General features: G+C 49.7%; 1 protein-coding gene across 1 annotated transcript; it reads right to left on the reverse strand.

Moving 5' to 3' along the window:
- Positions 1–10,934: 10,934 nt before the first annotated feature.
- FAM72A (family with sequence similarity 72 member A) lies at positions 10,935–14,652 on the reverse strand. Its single transcript, XM_027901284.1, has 4 exons — positions 14,378–14,652; positions 13,371–13,448; positions 11,982–12,106; positions 10,935–11,096 (listed from the first exon to the last, which is right to left on the reverse strand). Exons 1-4 carry the CDS (start codon positions 14,650–14,652, stop codon positions 11,002–11,004), a joined length of 573 nt encoding a protein of 190 aa, XP_027757085.1. The 3' UTR covers positions 10,935–11,001.
- Positions 14,653–16,052: the final 1,400 nt, after the last annotated feature.

Consider the following 16,052-nt stretch of genomic DNA (forward strand, 5'->3'; position numbering starts at 1 on the left):
GCTGTTTTCCCTCCTGGTGATTTGAGTGGAACAGAATTCCCAGCAGCCAGGCCGGGGGGGCTCAGAGATCCCTGAAGTCCTCTAATAACCTCTTGGGAAACCTGGCCTTGGGACACCTGGCCAGATGGCCCAGCCACACCTGGATGTGCAGAGCAGCACTGCCAGGCCAGGGAAATTTTAATTATAAGGAATTATTAGCAGGTTGCCTGGAGAAGGTGTGGCTGCCCCATCCCTGGAAGTGTTCAAGGCTGGGTTGGATGGAGCTCCAAGCAACCTGGTCTAGTGGAAGGTGTTGCAGGGGGGTGGAACTTTAAGGTCCCTTCCAACCCAAACAGTTCTGGGGTTCTGTGGTTCTGTAATGCTGGGGGGTTTCTAAAGCATCAATTGTTATCTAATTTGTCAAATCTTGCAAGTGTGGGTTTATTTAAGTGTGGGAGCAACCCCTCTGCCTTTAGCAGGAACAAGCACAGCCTTCTGCTCCACTCAGGGATAATTCTGGTATCCCTGAAGAATTCTCTGCAGGGAGCCACCAGTTCTCTCCTCATCTGCCCCGCTTGAAAAGCCACATCCAGGATAACAGAGCACGAGGTTTTGCTCGGGAAGTTAAAGGTCCCCAGGGCCCTGAGCGAGCCCATTCAGCCAATATCCCAACTTTTGACAACCAATATCCACTGTCCTGCCCCCAAACTAATTAATTTTATACATGATTGAATTTAACACCATCACTTAGCTCTGTCTGCTGGCGGAGACTTTGAAGTACAAAGTGATTATGCAGGGAACAAGCTGGGAGCTGGTTAATAAATTCCAACAAAGTGTGTACTGCTGGGAGGCAGTGTTAGATCCCATGTAGAATTTTATTGTTGTTTTGTCTTGGACTTGAGCTTGGAGAGAAGTGAAGTAGCAGCAGAGTGTGTCACCAGAGAGATAGAGAGAGAGAGAGAGAACAGCAATGACACTGTTGGGAAATGTTTAAAGCTACCTAAGTGTTAATGATCAGGATCTGACTCTGCTGCCTCTGAAAATCTCGCTCTCCCCCTCATTTGCTTGTTTTGCTTCGCTTCAGGCAGGCTGGTTGTTCATGGGGGAAATCAAAGGGAATCAGCTCAACAATTCTGCTGCTGTGGGGCTGCCTGGAGTGAGTGCCACTTGCAGGGCACACAGTGCTCCTGGCTGCATCCCCCCCACCTTCTGGGCTCTCTGGGGGCTCAGTTTGTGGGGGGCTCAGGCACTAATGAGCCCTCCCGAGGAGCAAAGGGGGCAAGTCCTGAGCCATCAGGAAGTGTTTGGCAGGACATGGTCAGGCTGGAGCTGTTTGCAGCCCTCTGGCCAAGCAGCTGCACCGACCAGCCCAATCCAGGGAATCTGAGATGAGCCCAAACGTCCAACCTGACTTCTGACACCCGAGGTGATTGCCTCTTGCTCCTCTTTGAGTTCCTGGTATGATCGAGGGGGAGGAGGGGACAGAAATAGGAGTAGAATTGTTACAGGTAAAGGTTGTTTTAGGCAGTTGTTCCCAAATGATCCCCAAGGATTGCTTGTTTCCAGAAAGGCTCAGTGCAGGAGAATGGAAGCAAACCTAAAGCTTGTTAAATTGTGGATGCTGTTTTGGGATATTCTTTAATCCTGATGCCCATGATTGTCTCTGCTAAAGGCTCTATCCCTGGATGACTCCTCGAGAGTTGTTTTATGTCTTTTTTTTTTTTTTTTTTTTTAAATAGAGCCAAATAGGTAAGGAGTTACTTAATTGGATTTAAATGGTTCTCCGTTAGCTATTATTCACTTGATGGCCCAGCTGATTAAAACTAGACCTGTAAGGATGCACTGAGCTTCAGGACAAATTCCAGGAGAAGAGCTTTGCCAGTGGGAAGGCAAGTCCCAGTCGTTGTGTTCTCCAGGGATTGTCTCAGTTTGGCCAGTGAACAAGCCTTGTTTTTCTCCTCATTTCTTAGCTTGCTGATGGGGAATGACCTCAGAGGGGGTTTCATCTGCAATCCACACAGGAAGGGAGAGGTGTCAGTCACAAATTGCCCTGATTGCCTGGGTTGGGCTGTTGGTTTTCCCGGGAGCAGTGGCAGACGCTGGGGCTGTGTTTTGTGCTGAAAATGGATAAAACAAACCAAAAATACAATTAAAAGTCATTTTTGGACCCTCCCTCGGGGCCGGGTGCAGTTCCCCTGCTCGCCCGCAGGTGGAGCTGCGGCCCCGGCTGGCTCCGGGCGGCGGGGGGGGGGGGGGGGGTGTCCAAGAAAAGCGGGAATTTTCCTCCTGGAAAAGGTGGATTTCTCCTCTTTTTTGGGGCCACAAGCGAAGCTGTGCCCTGCGCAGACCTTGGCGCTGTCCCCAGCCAGCTCCCCGAGCTGCTCCCAATCCGCGGGTCACTCACCAAATCACAAACACACCACCTACATCCCGTGCCGTTGGATTTGGGGATAAATGAGGCTCTCCGGTGTCTCCGCTGCTGCTTTCCCACTAGTTAATTCCCGGCCAACCCCCTTGTAAATGAGACGGAGGTCTTCGCCCTGAGAATTCCTGCCGTGACATTCCTCTGGTTACACATAAGCATTTTGGAGCTGGTTGGGAAATTTTCACCAGTTAAAAAAAAAAAAAAAAAAGAAAAAAGAAAAAGAGAGAGAGAGATTTGAGATTTGGTTGAGATTCTTTTATTTCTGACATGTGAAGTGTCTGGATTTTTTCCTTGTGCCTGGCAGGATTTCTGCACTTAGGGAATATTCATATACTGATCTTGCTGACTTTCCTCAAGCTGTTTTTATTCCTACCGCTGTTCTTCATTTATTCCTTTTTTTCCCCCCCATTCAGACTAGAACCAGAATGATCTCTTGCATTGCCTCAGACTGTGAGGAGGGCGGGTAGGGTTATTTTTGTGGCTGACTGGGCACGATATGCAGATGCTGCCCTGATGGGTGCATTAACCATGCCCACGAAATGCCAGGTTGATTTTGCTCTTTTCTCCTCCCTCTGAAGCTTCTGACACAGCCCGTGGCTCCGGGAGGGCCTGGCAATGAGGAGCAGCACCCTGAGCGACGTTTATTTGGAGTTTACCAGGGGTGTTTCTTCCCCCTTGCTGCGTGCCTTAGGAGTGACTCCAGGCTTGGCCCTGCCTCCCACAAAGCTGATTTGGCATTCTTAGGAGAGCTGATGTTTTTGGCTGGTTGGAGCTTCTGATAAACGTTGGCACATCTGATTTATTGTCTGACTCGGTTCCCAAGGAGACCACATATGTAGCAGTCTGAGATAAGCAGCTTATAACCTAAAGGTGAATGCCTTAAAATATCAGAGTCCCCTTCTCTCTCTCCGTTGATAGTGAGCTCTTGCTTTTCCCTGCTATCTTTATTTCACTCTGATATCAGGGAATTAAATACTTGGTGTTGTGTGGAGGAACCCTTCTGTCCTTACAATTGGCTGGAGTTACAAATTCACTTGGATTTTCTGCTATCGCTCTTGATGCAGATTTGTTGAGCACAATGCCAAGTGTCCCTTATTTTGTGGCTTGATGGCAACTGCCCTGCTGAGATCCAGAGCTGGGAGAGATCCAGGATCACTGTGGAATGTGCACACACACGTGTTTCCTGCACTACCCACCCTCAGCTTCAACCTCCTCCTGCCCTGGTTGGAAGTGCAGGTGTCCTGCTCGGGCTGTGGGACCACCAGCTGGAGAATCTCAGAATTTTTTTGGTTGGAAAAGACCCTAAAGAGCAGGGCTGGCAGAGGTGCTGCTGCTTGGCTTTAGAAAACACTCCCACCTTATTTCTGGAGCTCTGGAGGCAGAGGACAGCGAGCTGGTGAGATACTGGGGGGTTCATGCACCGCTGGAACACAGGCAAGTGTCTCCTGAAGCATCAGCCGAGGCCAAGGGATGTCTGTGGGTGAGAGGGACCAGCATCCTGCTCTGCAGGGCAATGGACCCGTCTTTGGGGTGGCACAGATGTGCTCCTGCCCAGGCTGGCCACCACCTGCTGCAGGGCCAGCCTCCCCCTCCCCAGGGAGAGAGTCCTGTCAGCTTCTCCTACACCTTTTCCCCCGAGCACATTCCACCCGGGGTCGGTTTGGGAGGGTGTGCACAGATGGATTCACCCACCCTGTACTTTACACCTTCCCCTGTCACGCCCCTGCCAGGCCACATCTGCAAAGAGCAGCTGCCGTGTGGGAGCAGAGGGAACGGGATCATTCCCAGGGTGTGACGTGGGGAGGAGGTGCCACGCTGGCACCGTGTCCCTGGCATGGAAAGTGACAGCACAGGGGGGAATCTGGGCTGGCTTGGTGGCTTGGTGGCTGTGATGGCCCCGTGGATTTCCCCCTGGGATGTAAACCCTCCCTCCTGGAGGGTTCTCCTTCCCCTTCCCAGCAGTGGCCAGAAGATGATGTCAAAGCTCTGTTGCAGTTTTGGGCTGAAGGGATGCTCCTCCCCAGCTCTTGTTGGGCAGAGTTTTAATTCTGTCACTCGAGGTGAAAGCCCAGCAGCAGCATTTGTGTGTTCCCAGCGCTTTTTGTAACCAAGTCAGCAAAAAGAAGAGCAGAGTTTCCTGGTTTTTCTCCGCTCTTTCCATCAGCAGAGGGTGGGAAATCCCACCTACGTTGTCTTCAAACGTTTTTGTGTCTCTATCTTCACACCCTGTGTTTTTAATTTAGGCTAAGGGAGACTGGCACTGTTCACACCCAAACCCAGCAGAGCAGCCTTTTAGCCAGAACCATCTCCCCTTCCATGGGCAGGCAGATCCCAGGGAAGGCAAAGCTTGAGGAGCAGATCTCTGGGTCTGTGCTGTGGCATCAAAGCCTGTGTTGGTGTTGAGTTTTGCCCTTCAAAGCCCGTTTTCAGCCAAGATACACTTGGCTGATGTCTCTTCTCCCCAGGTCATTTGCAATCCAAGCTTGTTTTCCAGGAGTAAATTGGGCCAAGTGAGTTTTTTTTTTTTTTTTTGGGGGGAGAGGTGACAGAGAGGGAACCAGTTCTTTTTCAAGCAGAGGAATTCTCAGACTGTAATTAAAGTGTCTTCTGTGTGCGTTGACACACCCAGCAGGGCTGGCTTTGATCTGTGCTGGGAGGCTGTGGAGGGGACAGGCACCAGAACATCACATTTATTACCGGGGACAGAGCACAGGGATAACTGTGCTGCTCTCCCCTGGGCTTGGGAAAAGCAGCAGGCTGGGATCCACCTGGCATCTCCTGCTGGCCATGGCAGTGTGTGATGAGATGTGACTGCTTTGAATGTGCTGGGGCAAGGCACGGGGAGGGGAAAGAGCTGCTGCCTCCTTGTCAGGGCTGGCAATGAACGCTGCAATTAATGCCAGAGCCATCAGTGCCCACGTCTGAACCCCCCTGGCAGGAGCAAGAGGAGGCTCCAGTGATGCAGCAGGAGTGGCAGGTTGTTATCAGAGCACCTGACACCGTCCAAAAGCTGCCTGTTATTAAAGTCCTGGGATTTTATTTATTTTTTTTTTTGGTTGACTTGCAGCAAAGTGCTGCTGAATTTGCTGAGGAGTGTTTTGTGGCACAGACGAAAGGAGCAATTCAAGTTCATGCATCACTGGCATGTTTGTATGAAATCAGGGTTAATATGGTAAAAGGTTTCTTATCGTGGCCAGTGCCAGGTGCTTCTAAGCAGTTTTAAAATGTTGATTGCCCATAAGAACTGGAACTAAAAAAAAAAAAAAATTGGTCATAATTCTGCTGAATAAAGGCTTCCTGCCACTCAGGATTGTTGCCTTCTGGTAGCACACGAGATGCTAAAAATGCATTCATCTGAATTTTAAATTCTCAGCTACAAAGAAAGTCATTTGGGCTCTGGGTAAAATTTGAAGCAGGGTAAAATTCACTCTGCAGAGTAAAATTCACGTCCAACCTGGGGTCCAAGAAAAAAAAAAAAAATGGAGCAACACTGTGGAAAGTCTCGTGATGGGCTTTGCACAAGAGAAGATTGCTTAATTTTTTCCAAACTTTTTAGGCCCTCATTAAATATGAGTGGATGCTAGACTGAATCTGCAGGAGCTTTCACAACTTTCCCTCAAATGTGACTCTGTGTCATTCCATCTGCATTCTTAGCCAAATAATTCTCTGATTGTGTTGGTTTAGTTGATCACCCTGTGAGGAAACTACTGCAGCTTTGGTATTCTGGGGGATCTGAAACCATCTACTGCTCTTTCGTCACTGCAAAGGGCTCTAAAGAGGTCGAAAAATTCAGTAACTCAAAGGGCCTGGGGTTTGTGTTCAGCAGAGGAGCCTAAAACGGGATTTTGCTTAATTACACCATTTGTGAAGGTTCATTTCTCTGAAATTTAATTCCTGTTAGCTTTGCTTTGTGTCAGGAACTCTTGGATGGGCCTAGTGGACACACGACCAAGTTCTCTTTGGGTAAATTAGAATGAGAGTCCCAAACCAGCTGTATTTCAAGTGTTATCTCCTCTGTTAGTGGAAATTTTCCCTTCCAAAGCAGGCCATATGCTGGAGTGGGATGAACTAATCAGCTTCTGCCATGGCACAGCAGGGAAGGATCCCAGTGTGGCTGCACCTACGGTGGAGCAGTACTGGGTTATTTTTAATTAGCATTTTCCTCCAGGAAATAAGTGTAAGTCAGAGAAAGGCAGAAGATCAAGTCTTTTTTTTTTTTTTTTTAAATCAGTCTGGCTTTCCCCTTGTGCCTGCACAAGCTTCTCCCCATGCTGACGTGCAGATGGCAGTGCCAGGGAGTGCTGGTGGTGCTAATTTCCCTCGTGTGGCATTACCCACAGACATCAAGCTGTCGGCCTTCAGATGACACGAGAAGGGAAGCACCAGAGATTTTGTTTGGCTTCTATTTGACCAGCTTTGTTCCCTGTTGGGTAATTTTTTTTTCCCCCTCCCTCTTTGCTGTCCAAAATGGGAGCCCTGCTTTCAAAAGAGAACTCAACAGAGTGCAGCTCTCTTGGCTGAGCTCGTGTCATACAGGCTGAAATGTCCCCCTGCCTGCTTGGGAATGCTGATGCCTGTTGGGAGAGCAGCAGGGTTGATGTTTCCTGTTGAGAAGAGGGAATTTTGGGGGATGGTGCATCAGCATCAACTTGGAGTTGATTGCAGTGGGGATGTTCGAGGCAGGCACCCTGCTTGTCTCTCTGGTGGTTCCTGTGCCCTGCAGGAATTGAAGAGCACATCTCCTGTTCTAGGAATGCTGGATCTGCACAGCTTTGGAATAACCTGCTTCCTCTGTAGGCTTTTTACAGGTATTTGACTAGAGGCTGTATATCCTCTGTGTGTGCCAAAGCAAGAGGAAAACCTGATAATGCAGCAGAAATCCAGAAGCCCTGGCACACAGCAGGATCCTTTTAGGTGTGAGATGATTTAAGCATGAGATGATGGGGTTGGAATGAGAGGATCTTTAAGTTCCCTTCCAACCCAAACCATTCTGTGATTCTGGGATGGAGTCTGTGCAAGAGTTGACTATTCATAGACTTGCAGATTCCTGTTGGAACAGGAAGAAGTGATCCATAGCTGCAGGAACTGGCCTGGCTTGGTGTCTCTGGTAGTCTTGGAACTAAGGAGTCTCCTCTTCAGGCTTTACCTCTGATCTCTGACAGCCAGTGGTGCCTTTCCTTACCCCCCTTGGCTGCCTTGTTTTCCCAGCAGCTCCCCTGAGTCCCTGTGCTCACAGTTTCTTGCACAATAGCCCCGTGGTGGTTGTGCTACACCGGCCTGTAGACACTCCCTTAATCCAAATAATAGCACACAAAGGTTGTTTACTTGGCTGTTCCTTGGGATATGCTCTCAGAAACCACACAGACTGCAAACGTAATAAAATATGGAACAGTGACCTCTCATGCCAAATTGGGTGCTTTTGTAATAAATGACCCTTTTAGTTCACTTTCAAAAGCGTGGCAGCTCCTGCTCGCCAGGGAGAGGAGCAGAGGACGAGGGGTAGCTCAGTAATTTCTGCCTCTTGTCATAGGACTCTTCCTCAGAGTCAGAGCCTGGCACTCCAGAATTCCTGCTTGTCACTGGAGAGCACTTTGGGATGGATGGTGTTACATAAATGTGAGGTTGTGATTAGGCATTAGGCTGCACTGGAATAAGGAGGAATATTTAAATGTGCTTTTTTTTTTTTTTTTAATTTTTTCTGGTAGGTCTTATTTAACATGGAGGAGTATCAATTTATCACTGTCTTGCTATGCCTTTTCCCTACCCCTCCAGCTAATATTGTGCGTTGCAGGGAAAAATAAAAAGGGGTGGCCATCAATAACAGAGTGATTACACGGCTCCCTGAGACTCAAAAATCAAATCAAAGTTATTTTTTTTACTCAGTGGCTTTTGGGATTCTACTCTCAGTGCCCATGACCCTGAACCTACAAGTCTAAGTCTGTGTATTACACAAGATGTTAGAGCTGCTGGCATCAGGTCTGGGACATGGGATGGCAGATCCAATCCTCAGGCACACAGGGATCAGCTCCAGGGAACGATCTTAGTGCCAGGAAAATTTGGAGTCTTGCAGAAGAGCTGACTGGGAGTCTCAAATTTAAGACCTTTTGCCTGGTGTTCAGTCCCTTTCTTAAATAAACCCAGGTCTGATTAGAGACACTGGAGTTCTTTAATTGCTTGCCTGGGGTACCTCGAGGAGCAGAAGGAGAAGCCTTAGGAGGCAGTTCTTGTTTTTCAGCCTTGTGACTCCGGTGGCTGCACAGCAAAGATCACCTAAAATTTCCCTGTGGAATCCTCACCAGGAGGAAGAATAGCTGCCCAGCTTCTCCTGGATCAGCCTGACCACAGATCTATCAGGAAGTTGAATCCTGCTGATAAATCCATCCTGGGCATCATCCTTCTTGGTCCGTTATTATACCAGATGATTTGCAACCATCCCTTTCAGATTCCAGGGTTGTGCTACAACACAGAGATCTTGTGTGTCAAAGAATAGAGAGAAAACACAGGAGAGACCCCAACTGTTTGATTTTAAGTGCAGCTTTGGGTGTTTTGAAGTGCTTGGGAGCGTTTCTAGGAATATTGATCTGGTTTTGTGCCAGTTGTCTGGTGTTAGATCTATCTGTGAACCTGTTTAAATATCTCCCTGCACAGGGTGATCCTTGGAAACTTAACCCCAAACCTTAGGGCTCTGGGAATAAGCTGCTATGGCTTTCCCATGAGCTGCCTACTCAGTTCTCTCTTTAATTTCAGACAGAAAGAAGTAGCCCTATACACGATTAGTTTGTTTGCTGACATTCAGGACAGTGGGGCAGCAGGGGATGTTTGCTTACTTTGTATTTAACACCTACAGCTTCTTTGTCAACAGAAAGGGACTGAACTCACCTAAAAATTGGCTCACTTTTAATTCCAAGCTGATGGGCTGAACTCGCTCAAACAGGCCTGTGCAATTAAAGTGGTTCAGAGTAGAACTTCCAGTTCTCTGTGTACAGATGGGGGAGCAAAAACAGAATTATGGACCTGATGGGAAGAAATTACAGTCCTCTGCTCCCCCGTGGGAGAACAGCTCTGCCCTGACACCGACTTGACTGGGAATCAGGAAGGTAAGAAATGACAAGTGTTGGACTGGCAATAAGCAGGAATATATTTGAACTGTTGTGCTACTTATGCAAAAACAATCAGATGTATCTTTAGCTCTTGAATCCTGTTGGAAAAATCTTTTGAGATGTCACCTTGCCTGCTTAATACTGTGGTCATGTCGTGATCAGATTCATGCAGCACAGGAACCTGGCAAAAATTTGAATATTGAATTGCAGAAGAGTTAACTGACTAAGACTGAGAAACTACCAGCTTTGCCAACCTAAAAGGAAAGTGATTTTTTTTTTTTAGGTTGTCTAAAACAAATTCATAATGATAAAAACCTAATTATTTTACTATTTTAATACAAGACCCTATTTCATTGTTTGGATTATCTGATGTCATTACACATCCATGTTTATTCCAGCCCTGAAGACTCTGTAGTCCAAAGCTTTTATTTCATAAGCAGACATAACACAGGAATTCAAAACAAGACATACACATACATATACATATTTACCCATATACATTTCAACAATGCAGAAGAGGTAGTGCTATTAATTAAGAAATATATAACATGCAGTAAAAATACCAAGACAATTCAGATCTGTCTTTATTGCACCCCTTTCAAGTATCACAAGAGGCTACAGAATGATTTATTCAGCATCAATCCAGATTTAAAAATGTTCTCTTATGTGATTTTATCTTGAATTTTCCACTGGCGACCCTTCAGGTGAGTAGCTGAAGGGGCCAGTATTTAGTTCAGAAGTTAAATACTATGGTTGTAACCACTCAGAAAACGAGCTCTGAATTCATTCCTTGGAGGAACCAGATGGCCTTTATGCCTTGGGATGTAAAGTTAGGCCTGAACACCAAATATTTCACCTGATCTCTTTTTCTTTCCCTAAAAAGACCCAATTGCGTGGCTGAGTTGTGTTTTGGAGGGATGCCTACCCCATAAAGGGAAAAAAAATAATGTGTAAAACAGGATGGGTTTTATTGCTGACCTGAAGAAAAACCCCAGTGTAGCCTCGAAGCTCTATCAGACATCAAGAAACTGCAGAATTTAAGGGGGGGAAAAATATGAGATCAATCTCTCTGGAGACAAGATCCTGAAAGCATTGCCAGGTGAAGATGGGAAGTCTCTGTCGGAACCCCCGTCAACCAGACTGATTATTTCTGAAGAGTTTTAAAAGCTGAAAGACTTTGCCTTGTGAAAAGTGCTTTAGGAAAGAAAAAAATACAGTTAAGAAGATGTTGAGGCTGCAGTATAAAAAGCAAAACAGATCTAGACCTCAGTAAATGCACCTTCTGATTGCATTTCCAGGTCTAACCAAGGAGTATCTCAGGAGTTCCACAGCTGGAAGATTCAAGAGTCCAAGGAAGGCTGCAGTGAAGGAGGAAGATGCTTTCCTTTTTTAGGATGGTTTTCCAGATTTTCCGAGGGTTTTTTTGGGCCATCAGGAAAAAAAAAAATCCAAACCAAACGGCAACAAATCCAGGGAAGAGGCTGTAGATAATCCCATTTATCTGATGTACTCCTCCTCAGAGGTACAGGATGGATCTCCATCCGTGCTTTCCTCCAAATCTGGCAAGTTGCCCCAGAGCAACACATTCACACCTGGTGGGGAGGAGGTAAGGAGACAAAGGAGGGGAGGGGAAAAAAAAAAAAAAGGTATTTTTGGGTTGTGAGCTTAATTTTAAGTTTCACTACTGTCTATTTTGAGAGAAAATAATCCTTGCAAAACCCGTTAAGTCACGTTCCTGATAAATATGTCTATTTTCTGTTTGTGTTCCGAGTGATCTTGGGAGTGTTGGCGTGTTGTTTACGTCCCAATTCAAAGAACAAACCCGCTGAAGTGTTTCTATAACTAATTCCCGCAGCTATTGATGACCCCCTCGTGGCTGGTTTAGTTTTAAAAAGAGAGGCACAGGTGACCCTGAGAGGTTTAGGCAGCGAGTCAGTCCCCTCTGTGAGCAGCAGGAGGGATTTGTCAGAGGGCTGTGGGTTCCTGAGGACTCCCACCCTGCCAGACTCTTGGCATCCCACCAGCCCCCAGCTGAAGAAGCTGCAGCTCCAGCTCCTGAGGATTCAGCCGGCGAGGGTCAGAGTGACAACATGACTCACCCCCCCCAAAAAAAAAAAAGAGTGTCCCTTGGCCAGCTGCCTGAGGGCCCAGTAAAGCCACACATGCCACTATAAATAGCTGTGTTTGTGCTGGTGATAGCGGCGCTGCAGAAAAACCCCCCCCACTCGCTTCCACAGAAGGGGGGAGGTTTAAGTTTTCTGGTGGAGATCAATTTACACTCAGATTTTCATTTGCAGCTACAACCACCCTTCCTCCCACCCCCACCCCAAGCAGTTTTCCAGATTAGCAGTGCAGTAACACTTCCTTGTGCCTCCATATGTCACCCTCCCTCCATATGCTAGAACTACATCGAGCTGCCTCCTCAGAATCAGAATTCAGGATTTTAGGGAAGGGAAGGAAACAAATGGGTTCTTTACCAGAAGGGTCGAGCCTGTTGATGCCAATGACTGCTTGGCTGTGGAACATCCAGAGGTGGCCGTTGTTGCAGGACAACAGGCAGGGTTTGCAGGGAGAAATCACGTGGTAACCAACAACGTTCCCACTGGAAAGGCAAGTGAAATGATGAGCAACACAAGTGGCTGATGAAAAGACAGATGTTGGTGGCTTTTTCCAGCCCAAACTGATGTTAAATAGCCACGGTACCAGACCATTATGTAATGCTCCTGTTTTGATTAAGTTAAGGGAACGTAGTTAAACAAGTATCTTAAATATTTAGGGAACATCTGTCAGGAGTTACAGAATATCTGAGTTTCAGATCTTTGGCATAGAGAACCATTAGTAACCTAAATTGTGTAATCCAGATTAGTTTACATACCAACAGATGCTGGTGTGTTTTTTTTTTTTTTTTTTGGAAGGCCTGTGATTCCACTGGAATCAGCACAGAAGTTCATCACACACAAAACCCACCTGTACAGAAGCCCCGTGCACAGGAGAGAATCAGTGATGGGAATAATGAGACTGAGAACCATGGAATGGTTTGGTTGGAAGGACCTTAAAGACCATCCAATTCCAGCCCTAACGTGGGCAGGGACTCCTTCCACTAGCCCAGGTTGCTCCAAGTTTATCCAACCTGGCCTTGGACACTTCCAGGGATGGGACAGCCACGGATTCTCTGGGCAACCTGTGCCAGAATATTGAAGCCTTATCAACTTTCCTCAACTGAAGCCCAGAACAACCATTTTGCTACTTTCATGTGCTCTGGTGAGATATTTCTGTGTCTCTGCTTCCCTCTGAAAACTAAAATATTGTGTTTCTATCACAACCCTCCCCACTGATTAAATCTGAGCAAGGTAGAAGTCTTGATCAGGAAGCTGAAGGGATCATCTCAAATGACTGTGAGCTATTTGAGAGTTGTTGTTTTCACTCTTAAATATCAGGCACTAATAAGGAGGATAAAAGAACTCCAAGAACTTTTAGTGACAGCATGTTCCATCTGCTCTCAACAACTCGATCTGCCAAGAGGATGTTCTATTAATTAGAATATGAGTAACTGCGTCTTACTGGGGCCTTATTCACACAGTCATCTCAGTGTTGAAGCAGACATTTAATCAGGCAGGTGGCTCACAAGCTTTCCCATAGACTCAGACTCCTGACAAGGTTGTCACATTTTCACTGGGGACTTGCACAGAAAATAGGCTGGCAGCCATGCCCAGGAGTGGTGGGTTGAGTTTCTATCGAGGAGCATTAAATCTGCAACAGGGAATGCAATCTGTTCATTCCTCCCTTAACTCTTTGCACTGCAGGAGTCGGCAGGGGGGAGGTTAGGCAGTGTTCTGGGGCGCCAGTGTCGTGGACTGTGCTCTCACCACTTCAAACAGGCGATGTTCTTCAGTTTGCATTTGCAGATTTCGGTGAAATAGCAGCTTCCTATGAAATCGACAGTCCTGGTTGGGAAGGAAGGAGAGACACAGGAGTTTAGATGTGGCTGTGATCACAACTGTAGTGCTTGAACAACACAGGTCTGAATTCACAACCCAGTGATGCTGCTACTGGTCATAGTCTGGTTTTAAAAGTGCTCACATATTTTCCTACCAGCTACCAGCCACACTCATACAGAAACAAGAAGAGACCCACGTGACATTGCTTTAATATCACAAGTCCTCTCAAAATAGCTCAAAAAGCTGAGTTTCTCTTGGTAGAGACTTGCAGGCTGGGGCTATGTGGCAGTAACAGTCAGAAATCTGGTTACAAACATCACCCCAGTTCCTGGCAAATCCCAGCGGAGATACAGAGCAATCCCTTAAAGGCTGGGACATTTAAAACCAAACCTTTGATTTCTTATCTCCTTTTCAACCCATACTTTCTGATTACCATGTCATTTCACAACCTGATTTCCTTAGTATTCAAATCTTGCTCTGGGAAAGCAGCACACAAACCGACTTTGGGGGAGAGCCCTTCTGGGAGCAGTGACAGATCAGGTTTGTTCTGTTTGCAGGCCTTTATTTCAAATTCTAATCTCTGCTTCTGCAAGGAGCTGGAGGAGCTCCTGAGACTGTGTCATCCCCATGAATGGATTAAATTTGGGGAGGGAGCAGGGGGAGGGGGGGGCGGGGACAGCCTTGCTCTTGCCATCCCATGGTTTCTCCAGGGCTGAAGCAGAGCCGGGTGGGAGTGGAAATAGAGGGATGGGCTGAACTGCGTCCTGTGGGGCTGCTTTGCTGGCGACAGCGGGTTTTTAAGTGCCGGAGCCACGGTGATGCTCCTGCAGCCCTGCCAGCCCCGCTTAGCCGGCTCAGGCTGAACCCTGGCACTGCCAGCACCGACCCCTCTCCGGAGGGACCCCGTGGGACCCCCCTCCGTGCCCGGCGCTTACCCGGAGGGCGGGATGTCGGTGGAGTAGAGGTCGGTGTCGGTGTCCGCCAGCAGCACCGCCCGCATCCCGCGGGAGCTCAGCACCTGCCGGCAGAACCGGCAGCACAGCACGGCCACGCTCCGGTCCTCGAACGTGCAGCCGCTGGAGGTCATGGCGGGTGGGATGCCTGTCCCGATGTCCCGATGTCCCGATGTCCCGGTATCGATCCCGGTGCCGGCGCCTCCAACGGCCACGCTCCCACCTGTCAGTTTGAATTCCCGGCCTCGGCCTCCCATTGGCCGCAGGAGGCCACGCCCACTCCCATTGATGAAAACCCGCTTGGCCCCACCCCCGCCGTGCCGCTATTGGCGGGACTGCGCGCCGTGCCTCATTTCTATTGGTCACATCGCTTGTCACTCCTCACAGCGCGCCCCGCCCTTACTACTCCTCGGGGCGGGGCCTCCGGCGGGGCGGGAAGGGAGGGTGGGGCTATCTTGGAGGCGGATGTATTTGATTGGTGAAAACGCCCGTCGGTCATGCCCAGAGGGGCGCGCCGATTGGTCGGGGCGCGGCGGGGGCGGGGCGGCAGCGGGCCGGTGCGGGGGCCCGGGTGGCGGGCGCTCAGCGGCCGGAGGACGCCCCGGCTGCGGGAGGCGGCTCCGCAGCGCCCAGGTAACAGCCCCGCCCGGCTGCCCGACCCCTGGCCCTCCTCTGCTAACCCCTCGGTGGGTTGGCGAGCAGCGGGCAGCCTCTCGCTGCCTCTGCGAACCCCCAACCCCGGCCCCCCTCTCCTTTCCCCCCCCCCCTCCCCTCCGCCGCCCCGGGACCCCCCCACGTTTCCTCTCTCCCCGCCGCCCTCATTGTTCTTCCCGGGCGGGATGCGGATCCGGCGGGTGCCGTGTGTTTATTTATTTCTTCCTCCCCGTACGCGCATCTCCCGCGGAGGGCTCGCGCCCTCCCTCCTCCCCCCCTCCCCAAAAAAAAACAGCGGGGGGGGGGGAAAACAAATTAAAAAAAAAAAAAAAAAAGAACGGGGAAAAGTTGTGTCCCGCCCTGCCCCGCGCTGGAAAAACCCCAATTACTCCCCCCCAGATAGAAAAGCGGAGGGAGAAGCTGCGGGTGGAGCCGCCCGGTGTGCGGGGGCTCCGCCGGGGCGGGGCGGGCGATGCTGCAGGTCCCGCCCGCCTCCCGCACCCCCGGGAGCCGCGTCCCAAGGGACCCCGAAGGAGTCCCCGCTTCCCGGGACCCGCTCCCAAAGGAGCCCCGCGGGACCCGCTTCCCAAGGGGGACTCGCACCCCAAAGGCGTCCCCGCTGTCCCGGTACCTGCACCCCAAGCCAGCTCCCGCTTCCCGAAGGGGGACCTGCTCCCCAAATAGCCCCTGCTTCCCAAAGAAGCCCCCGGTCCCTAGAGGAGCCCCCGCACCCCCGACCCCGACCCAGCCCCTGCTTCTCCAGGGAGCTCCCACTTGCCCCCCGGGACCCGCTTCCCAAAGGGGGACCCAATCCCCAAGGAGCCCTCGCTCCCTAAACCACCCCCTGCTCTCCCGGGACCCGCTTCCCAAAGGAGCCCCCTCTCCCCCGGGACCTGCACCCCAAACCACAGCCCCTGCACCCCCAAGGAGCCCCCTCTCCCCAAACCATCCCCGAGACCCCCTGCCCTGATCCCCCCCGTGTCCCCTGGGACCCCCTCCCCGG

This window comes from Empidonax traillii, unplaced genomic scaffold, assembly GCF_003031625.1.
Source record: "Empidonax traillii isolate 1590-97213 ecotype Southwest subspecies unplaced genomic scaffold, ASM303162v1 scaffold769:size436185, whole genome shotgun sequence".
Classification (NCBI taxonomy): domain Eukaryota; kingdom Metazoa; phylum Chordata; class Aves; order Passeriformes; family Tyrannidae; genus Empidonax; species Empidonax traillii.

Excerpts from the sequence above, each read along its gene's own strand:
- FAM72A (XM_027901284.1), bottom strand. The coding sequence starts at position 14,652 with ATGGGAGGCCGAGGCCGGGAATTCAAACTGACAGGTGGGAGCGTGGCC. Across the intron at positions 12,107-13,370 it reads AACATCGCCTGTTTGAAGTG|TGGGAACGTTGTTGGTTACC; the intron begins GTGAGAGCACAG and ends TTGCCTTTCCAG. Across the intron at positions 11,097-11,981 it reads CAACAGGCTCGACCCTTCTG|GTGTGAATGTGTTGCTCTGG; the intron begins GTAAAGAACCCA and ends CCTCCCCACCAG.